The sequence below is a fragment of the Budorcas taxicolor genome, chromosome 18, assembly GCF_023091745.1.
Source record: "Budorcas taxicolor isolate Tak-1 chromosome 18, Takin1.1, whole genome shotgun sequence".
In the NCBI taxonomy this organism is placed as follows: Eukaryota; Metazoa; Chordata; class Mammalia; order Artiodactyla; family Bovidae; genus Budorcas; species Budorcas taxicolor.
In genome coordinates this window covers 10,418,139-10,427,933 of record NC_068927.1, presented here as the reverse complement: position 1 = coordinate 10,427,933, position 9,795 = coordinate 10,418,139, and the positions used below count along the sequence as shown (strand labels likewise).

General features: G+C 44.4%; 1 protein-coding gene across 1 annotated transcript in view; it reads right to left on the bottom strand.

The window, feature by feature from the left end:
• Window positions 1-692: 692 nt before the first annotated feature.
• The window catches only part of HSD17B2 (hydroxysteroid 17-beta dehydrogenase 2), a 92,742-nt gene continuing 83,639 nt past the window's right edge, over window positions 693-9,795 (bottom strand). Inside the window, exons 4-5 of the mRNA XM_052656640.1 lie at window positions 8,681-8,818; window positions 693-1,054 (exon numbers count right to left, since the gene is read on the bottom strand). Of these exons, the coding sequence (XP_052512600.1) occupies window positions 693-1,054; window positions 8,681-8,818 (500 nt within the window). The remainder of the gene's footprint in view (window positions 1,055-8,680; window positions 8,819-9,795) is intronic.

Below are 9,795 nucleotides of genomic sequence, written 5' to 3'. Positions count from 1 at the left end.
CCTCTGCAATGGCAGGTGGATTCCCAACCACTGGACCACCAGGGAAGCCCCTCAAACCCACTGTATTTTAATTGAAATCACCCAGCTGGTCTCAGGACTTCATGAAGTTCGGGTTCTTTATATCTCGTAGCAGAAGAGTGATAGGTAAAAAGTAGATTTATCGAGAAAGATATACGCTCCACAGACTGAGTGTGGGCCATCTCAAGAGGCTTGGAGAGCAGCCCTGAAATATGGGGCAGTCAGTTTTTATGGGCTGGGTGATTTCATAAGCTAACAGGTGAGTGGGAGGGTCACTCCAACTGTTTCAGGGAAGGGGTAAGGATTTTCAGGGATTGGAGCATGGCCCGCTTTCTGGCCTTTTATGGTTGGCTTCAGAACTGCCCTGGCGCCTGTGAGTGTGTCATTTAGCTAATACATTGCGATGAGTGTCTAATGAGGCTCGATCCACTGGGAGCTGAATCTTCCAGCAACATAGGCCTCGTTTGGTTCTAACCAGTTTTTTTTGGTGTTTTTTGGTCATATGCTCAATGGCGCTATCATTCTTTTAAAAGTTGTGCCCTGCCCCCTTCCCTCCTGTCTCCCTATTCAACCAACAGAATTCACAGGGGCTGCAAGGTAGGAAACCACAACTTTAATGAGAAGCCTGAGATTTCTTTTTATTCCAAGACGCTTAACATTTTCCACTGAGTTGCCTACATAGCCTCATTCTCCCAGTTAGATGTGCTTAACACTCTTGGCATCTTCTTATCGTAGTTATATATTTTTCTGCTAAGATAATCAAATATGCCAGTAGGGCTGAAGGAAGCAAAACAGAGCCATGGATAAGACAATTTCCCCGGCGCATAAAATGCAAAGGGGCTCTGAGCAGAGATGGCATGCCGAACGTCCAGGAGCACTGGGGAGATGTCCGGATCAGTGCAGGTTTTCATTAACCTGAGAAGACTACGTTCACTAAGGATATAGTCCTGGCCGTAGTCCTCTTGCACTTCAGGGGAAAGGTTGTCCAGGACAGTTCTCTCCAGCGTCTCCCACATTTGACTCGTGCCTGAGATGTCTGAGATGCAAGAAGAAAACAAAAGAGAGGCTCAGATGCTGGGAAGGCCAGAACAGGCATGTCCTACCCCTAACTGAGAAGAAGGCTCTTGTGAATTGGCTTCTGTCGGGAAGGACATTCCCAAATGCCTTTTAAAGTAAGTGCTTTGATTTTTATTTTTTAAAGATTTTTGGATGTGGGTCATTTTTAAAGTCTCTACTGAATTTGTTACAGTATTGTTTCTGCTGTTGATGTTCTGGGGTTTTTTTTTTGTTTTGTTTTGTTTTTTTTTTTTTGTCAGAGAGGCATGTGGAATCTTAGCTCCCCAACCAGGGATTGAACCCACACCCCCTGCATTGCAAGGTGAAGTCTTAACCACTGAACCTCCAGGGAAATCCTAAAGTATGTGCTTCATAATGGCAATTCTATTCTTTGAAACAGGCATACAGAACAGGGCACAGAGGACTAGATTTCCACAAACTGAACAGCTCGTGTAACCCGCAGCCAGACCAAGAAAAGGAAAAACCAGCCAAGGCTCCTTTCCCAGGAGCAACTGTTCCAATGGACAGAATAGAGTTTTGCCTGACTTTAGATGCACGCACACATGGGTGAATTATTGATCTGTTATACTATGATGGCCATTGAGGTTGTTTTCAATTTGAGGCTCTTACGAATAGTGTTGCCATAAACATTCCAGTACATATCTTTTCATGACTATTATATACAATATAAAATATAATATATATATTATCTATGCCAATGTGCCAAGTCCCCTCAGTTGTGTCCGACTATTTGCAACCCTATGGACTGTGGCCAGCCAGGCCCCTCAATCCACTTTTAAAAATATAACAGTAATGTCTGTGTATAAAGTTAAATCTATGACATTGGGAATTCCCTGGTAGCCTAGTGGTTGGAATTTCGGGTTTCCACTGCCATTGCCCAGGTTAAATCCTTGGTCAGGGCAGGTCCCAAAAGCCTTGCAGCCAAAAAAGAAAAAAAGTTAAAAAATAAATAATTTTGAACATGATTTTATCTATTTAATAAATATAACTTTCATTTTAAACAACACTTTAAAATTTAACACATAATGATATGTGGTTAAATATATAACCATAATTTAATACAGAAGTAAATTCTTGCTTATTATAGAAAATTTAACAATATCTATGTGCTGTGCTGTGCTTAATAGCTCAGTCATGTCCAACTCTTTGTGACCCCATGGAGAACAGCCCACCAGGCTCCCCTGTCCATGGAATTCTCTAGGCAAGAATGCTAGAGTGGGTTGTCATGCCCTCCTCTAGGGGATCTTCCCAACCCAGGATTGAACCCATGTCTCCCTCTTTACAGGCTGACTCTTTACCATCTGAACCACCAGAGAAGCCCAAGAATACTGGAGTGGGTAACCTACCCCTTCTCTAGGGGATCTTCCTGACCCAGGAATCAAACCTGGGTCTCCTGCATTGCACACGGGTTCTTTACCAGCTGAGCTACCAGGGGAAGCCCAATAAAATCTATGCTAAGTCGCTTCAGTCATGTCCGACTCTGTGCAACCCCATAGACATCAGCCCACCAGGCTCCTCTGTCCCTGGGATTCTCCAGGCAAGAACACTGGAGTGGGTTGCCATTTCCTTCTCCAGTGCATGAGAGTGAAAAGTGAAAGTGAAGTGGCTCAGTCGTGTCCGACTCTTCGCGATCCCATGGACTGCAGCCTACCAGGCTCCTCCGTCCATGGGATTTTCCAGGCAAGTGTACTGGAGTGGGTTGCCATTTCCTTCTCCAAATAATATCTATATATTTACTTTAAAATATAATTTCAATGTCTGCTTATTGTATAAATAATGAATACTAAGGAGACGGATATTTTTAAAAGTTAATTTCCTCTGAGGTCACTCACAGTTTTGTGTCATCTTACAGTCCCTCCTACTTCATGAACATATACAGGTATGTTTGACTTCAGCTTAATTTCATTTCATTTGTGTTTTCACAAACAAAACACAGAAAGGATCATACTATATGTGTTTTCATTGGAAAACATATAGTATGTATTTTTTTGTTTGTTTGCAGGTTTTGTTTTTGGTTTGCTTGCTTAGTAATAAATCACAGACCTGCCTCCTGGTCAATGGCTCGAGGTTTAAACCAGAGCTGCAGAATTTTCCACCGAGCAGTTTTTAGTCACTGCTTCTCAATCAAAGGATGACACAGTTGTTCCTAGGTTTCCCCATTTCAGGCAGTGCTGCCATCAACAACCTTGCACAATATATCCTTTTGTTTTTCACCCTTTACTTCTTTTTTTCTTTTTTTAAATTAATTTTTATTTTTACTTTATTTTGCTTTACAATACTGTATTGGTTTTGCCATACATTGACATGAATCAGCCACGGGTGTACATGATTTCCCAATCCTGAACCCCCCTCCCACCTCCCACCCCTATATCATCTCTCTGGATCATCCCCGTGCACCAGCCCCAAGCATCCTGTATCGAACATAGATTGGTGATTCGTTTCTTACCTGATAGTATACATGTTTCAATGCCATTCTCCTAAATCATCCCACCCTCTCCCTCTCCCACAGAGTCTAAAAGTCCGTTCTATACATCTGTGTCTCTTTTGCTGTCTCACATACAGGGTTATCATTACCATCTTTTTAAATTCCATATATATGCATTAGTATATTGTATAGGTGTTTTTCTTTCTGGCTTACTTCACTCTGTATAATCGGCTCCAGTTTCATCCACCTCATTAGAACTGATTCAAATGTATTCTTTTTGATGGCTGAGTAATACTCCATTGTGTATATGTACCACAGCTTTCTTATCCATTCGTCTGCTGACAGACATCTAGGTTGCTTCCATGTCCTGGATATTATAAACAGTGCTGTGATGAACATTGGGATACACGTGTCTCTTTCAATTCTGGTTTCCTCAGTGTGTATGCCCAGCAGTGGGATTGCTGGGTCATAAGGCAGTTCAATTTGCAATTTTTTAAGGAATCTCCACACTGTTCTCCATAGTGGCTGTACTAGTTTGCATTCCCACCAACAGTGTAAGAGGGCTCTCTTTTCTCCACACCCTCTCCAGCATTTATTGCTTGTAGACTTTTGGATCACAGCCATTCTGACTGGTGTGAAATGGTACCTCATTGTGGTTTTGATTTGCATTTCTCTGATAACGAGTGACGTTGAGCATCTTTTCATGTGTTTGTTAGCCATCCGTATGTCTTCTTTGGAGAAATGTCTATTTAGTTCTTTGGCCCATTTTTTGATTGGGTCATTTATTTTTCTGGACTTGAGCTGTATAAGTTGCTTGTATATTTTTGAGATTAGTTGTTTGTCAGTTGCTTCATTTGCTATTATTTTCTCCCATTCCGAAGGCTGTCTTTTCACCTTGCTTATAGTTTCCTTTGTTGTGCAGAAGCTTTTAATTTTAATTAGATCCCATTTGTTTATTTTTGCTTTTATTTCCAGTATTCTGGGAAGTGGATCATAGAGGATCCTGCTGTGATTTATGTTGGAGAGTGTTTTGCCTATGTCCTCCTCTAGGAGTTTTATAGTTTCTGGTCTTACGTTTAGATCTTTAATCCATTTTGAGTTTATTTGTGTATATGGTGTTAGAAAGTGATCTAGTTTCATTCTTTTACAAGTGGTTGACCAGTTTTCCCAGCACCACTTGTTAAAGAGATTGTCCTCACCCTTTACTTCTTTAGGCTACTATCCCCAGAGGGTAATGATCTGGTCAAAAAACAGGTATATTTTGAATTTTAATAGCTACTGCCAGATTACTTTCCAGAAAGGTTGTAGTGACCCACACTCCCTCCTGCAAAGTGTGTGGTTGCACAGGGGTTGCTGTGGGGGTGAATCTTGTTTGCCAGCCTGGGTGACTCCTGGATATCAGAACAGTGAGGGAGCCTGGCTAACCCAGTTATACTCAAGGAAATGCAAAGAGGGTTTCAATCGCTCATATGTTTTCATGAAGGCATGACACCCTGACACCCATACTTGAAGAAATGATTACCCTGACAGTTACCGCTCTGGGGGCTTCTTTGGCTTGGAAAACATGTTTGCATGAACTATCGTTCCTCCAGCTGCTTCTTTCCTAGTCTCTGCTCTCACAGACTAGGGGGTTTCTTTTCCTCTCCACTTCTTCCCTTTCTGAACATCTCATGGACATTCTAATCACTCTTGCATCTGCCCTGCCCACAATCCCCAAAGCTATGTTTATTGATGACAAAGCCACCAGCCTTTGATCAAACTTCACCTGCCTCTTCTAACATACAGTTGCCCTTCCCCTACCATTTTGAGGCCATATACAATAAAGCTGTTAAGATGACCTGGTTCCAAATCCAAACACTAACTCATCTCAGCTCTGGCTGAGAAATTCCTTAACTCCTGAGCCTCAGTTTTCTGCCTATGAAATGGCACTATCATGATGCCTGCCTCGTGTGTGCTCAGTGGCTCAGTCCTGTCGCATCTTTGTGACCCCCGTGGACTGTAGCCCACCCGGCTCCTCCCTCCGTGGGATTTCCCAGGCAGGAATACTGGAGTGGGTTGTCATTTCCTTTTCCAGGGGATCACATAAAATCTTAAAATGTGCTTGGAGTGCAAAATGTTCTAGCTATTTTTATTGCAAGGGACCCCTAAAATCTGATGCCTCCTTGAGTGTCTTCAGAAATTGTGTGTCCCTAAAGATCCCTTTTCTCATCTCCCAATTCAAATGTCATTCTCCAAGCATAAGTCCTCAGCCCCCTACCATCTGGCCTCTTGCCTTTAGAGAGCCCAGCAAATATCAGCTTTATTTTTCATTTTGTTTATTCTTTTTGGCCCCACTGTGTAGCATGCGGTGGGATCTTCCCTGTCATCAGGGACTGAACCCCAGCCCCCTCCGTGGAAGCATGGAGTCCCAAGCACTGGACTGCCAGTGAAGTGAAGTGCAGGGAAAGTTGCTCAGTCGTGTCCAACTCTGTGAGACCCCATGGACTCTACAGTCCCTGGGATTTTCCAGGCCAGAATACTGGAGTTGGTAGCCTTTCCCTCTCCAGAGGATTTTCCCAACCCAAGAATTGAACCCAGATCTCCTACATTGCAGACAGATTCTTTACCAGCTGAGCCATGAGGGAAGCCCAAGAATACTGGAGTGGGTAGCCTACCCCTCCTCTAACAGATCTTCCCTACCCAGGAATCAAACCAGGGTCTCCTGCACGGCAGGCAGATTCTGAGCTATCAGGAAAGCCCACTGGGCCACCAGGGAAGTCCCCAAATGTCAGCTTTAAATTGAGGTCAGCTTTAAATTGAGAGCAGCTTAGTTTATGATATAAAAGAACCAGACACTACACCAAAGGATCTGATTTCTAATTCCCCACCATTGTGGTGTCATAGACGTCCATGCTGGAATATCTGTTACCCACCCTAGAGCTGTGTCCTTGCCTGGTGACTGATGTCGATTAAACCTACCCCTCAGGGCTATGATGTAAATTAAGACATATACAGAAAGGATGGGAGTAAAATTGGAATCATAATTAAGGGAACAATTTAGAATTATTCAGTAAAGTTGAAGATAATGAAAGTCTATGATCCAGTCATCCCATTCCTGGGTATGTGTCGTAGGAAAAATCACATACACACACACATATACCACAGTACGTGAGCCAGGAGCTCCACAGAATTGTTCACAATTATCCCAAGAAGAAAGAAAGAAAGAATAAAAAGTTGCTCAGTCATGTCTTTGCGACCCCATGAGCTGTGTAGCCTGCCAGGCTACTCGGTCCGTGGAATTCTCCAGTCTAGAATACTGGAGTAGGCAGACATTCCCCTCTCCAGGGGATCTTTTCAACTCAGGGATCGAACCCAGATCTCCTGCATCACAGCCAGATTTTTTACCATCTAAGCCACCAGGGAAGTCCAAAGCAACCCAAATATCCCATTGATAGTAGAAAAATTTGTGGCATATTCACAGAATATGACACAGCAATGAAAATGGATGAACTACAGCTATGCACAGCACAGAATTGTGAAAACATAATATTTTGTGAAAAAAAGACAGACACAAAAGATTACATGCATGTTGATTCCGTTCAAAGCTCAAAAACTAATAAAGGCAAACTATTGTTTGAGGATGCAGGCATGCATGGAACACTGTCAAGAACAGCAAATAAACAATGGTTAGAGAAGGTACAGGAGGTTAAATGTTGCGGGAGGAGAGAGCCAAAAGTGGAGAGGACCGTATGGGGGCTTCTGGGAGCTGGAAATGTTTTGGTTTTTGATCTGGATGTTAAGTGCACGAGTTTCTATAACAATTTACTAAACTGTGTATATGTGATATTTTTCTCAGTTTAAAAAAGAAGATCAACAGCATCGAGAAGGAATGTATGGAAAATGGCTAGTGCCTGATAAGAGCAGCTGCCCCCAAATGCTAGCGATGACAATTTCACTGGGTCCTTGAAACAGTCACTTAATTGCAGGGCTGCTGTCTGGTCCATAGTGCATCCTACATCTCTGTGTCAGAAGTTTACGTGGGCTGTTTCACCAAGCCCCCAAACCCCCTGCCAGTTCATCATTCTCCCCTTCTCCACTAGCTGTCGGGCAGCTCTCCTCGCGCTGTCTCCCAGGCTGTCACATTTGGCATTGTCTCCGCCCCATCCTCCTTCCCCATCAACTCCCCTCGACTCTTCTCCCCACCCAGAGAGTCCCTAAGCTGAAAACCCCTCCCCAGACTTCACCTCCCCTCCACTCCTACAGTTCTGGTCCCACCTCTCAACCCAGATGGGCCACGTGTCTTTCCCCAGGTTTCCATCCCAGATGAACCATTTCACCATCTTCTGGCTCCTCCTGGACAGCTCTGGGAGGGAGACTCCTGGCTGCCAAATACCTCAAGACAAAGTTCTGCTTTTCTTCTCAATTTACATCTGGTGCGTTTGAGTTAATATTCAGACCTCTAGGGTTTGTTCTTTAGCGTGTTAGGCATCCTTCTCCCAGTGTGTGGTTTTTTATTAGACATGCTCTTTTACATCTTCGCTTAAATCACCAATTAAATGTTTGATGGCCCAGAACTAAGGACTCAGCCATGAGGGGTCATTTGCCTCTCCCTAGAGTCCAGAAATTCAGCAAAAGGAGAAGAAAGGACAGCCATCTCCTCCTGGGGTAGAAGGAGGCAGATCATATCCATATCCTCCAGAGAGGACGAGGTGGTGTTTGAAAAAATACATGACATCAATATAATTCGTGGGTGTGAGGAGGCAGGGGAGCAACTATACATTGCAAAGCCGGGCACTCGGCCATCAGTGCTTGAAAGAGGGGCTTCCCAGTTGGCGCTAGTGGTAAAGAACCCACCTGCCAATGCAGGAGAAGTGAGAGATGGGGGTTTGATCCTTGGATCAGGAAGAGTTTCTGGAGGAGGGCATGGCAACCCACTCCAGTATTCTTGCCTGCAGAATCCCATGGACAGAGGGGCCTAGCAGGCTGCAGTCCCCAGGGTCACAAAGAGTCGGACGCAACTGAAGCGACTGAGCACGCATACTCGCTTAAGAAAGGCCCACCCATCCCAACCCTATTTTGGTCCACCGCTGACAGGTTTGATTTGACCTCTGTCAGAACAGAACCTCTGTCAGAATCTCTTCCAGAATGAACACTTCAGGGCTCCTGGGCTCAGACACCTACTTGTTTTGAAGCCTCCGGGCTGGATGACAGAGACTTTAACTCCCCATTTGGACAGCTCTTGTCGAAGGATTGATGAAAACATGATCAGAGCTGCCTTGGATGAGCCATAAGCTGCCATCTTCTGCATTGGAACCCCTCCTAGGGAACGACGAGAGGAAGAAAAAAAAATCAGGTCTGAGGTTTTTATTTGTTCCTCCACTAAGTTTTTAGATGGCACCTACTTCATGCCAGGAGCTGCTATCAGCAATGACTAAGGCAGACAAAGGAAGACAAGGGCCCCCGGTCCCCAGGTGAGCGTGTGTTCCTGGTCGCACTGTTGTCCGGCTTCCTCTGCGTCTGCTTTCCACAGCTGTTCCATCACAGCTGGTCCAATGATAAACCAAGTGTAAGGCTCAGTCTCTCCCAGCAATTAAGCTAATGTAATAAAGAGCGTCTACCCAACCTCTGGCCTTCCGGTTTGGCCAACCTACGTTCTGAGGTCCTGGGTGGACATCTGTTGGGGGAAGGAGGGGTAGAATGGGCACTGCTCACTCCATTACTGTACTTGTACTTGGGCTTAACACATTGCCGCAAGGAGTAACAGACACCACAGGGAACTGCGGGACATCTCTGTAAGAGGGTATGACCCGTCAGAATGGCCATCATCAAAAAGACTCTAAGTAATAAATGCTGCAGAGAGAGTTTGGAGAAAAGGGAACCCAATTACTGTGGACAGTGACTGCAGTCATGAAATGAAAAGATGCTTGCTCCTGGGAAGAAAATTGCAGCCCAGCAAAACTCGGGGGCAGGGAACACAGGCATTGAAGAGATACCTAGAAGAGCTAATATCAATTAGCATTATTCTTCTTACATGATTATTAAAGCTCTGGTCTAGGATTTCCCTGATGATCCAGCTGTTAAGACCCCACGCTTCCAGTGCAGAGGGTTTAGATTTGACCCCTGGTGGGGAACCTAAGATCTCACAGGCCAGGCGGTGCAGTCAAAAAAAAAAATTTTTTTTTAATAAATCTTTGGTCTGGCTCACATAACTTCCTTTTGGGAAACACTCTCCCTTATCCCTCTGTCTTTGCAGGAAGGCCGTCAGTCAGGAGTACTTTCATCATTAAGAGAGGCCG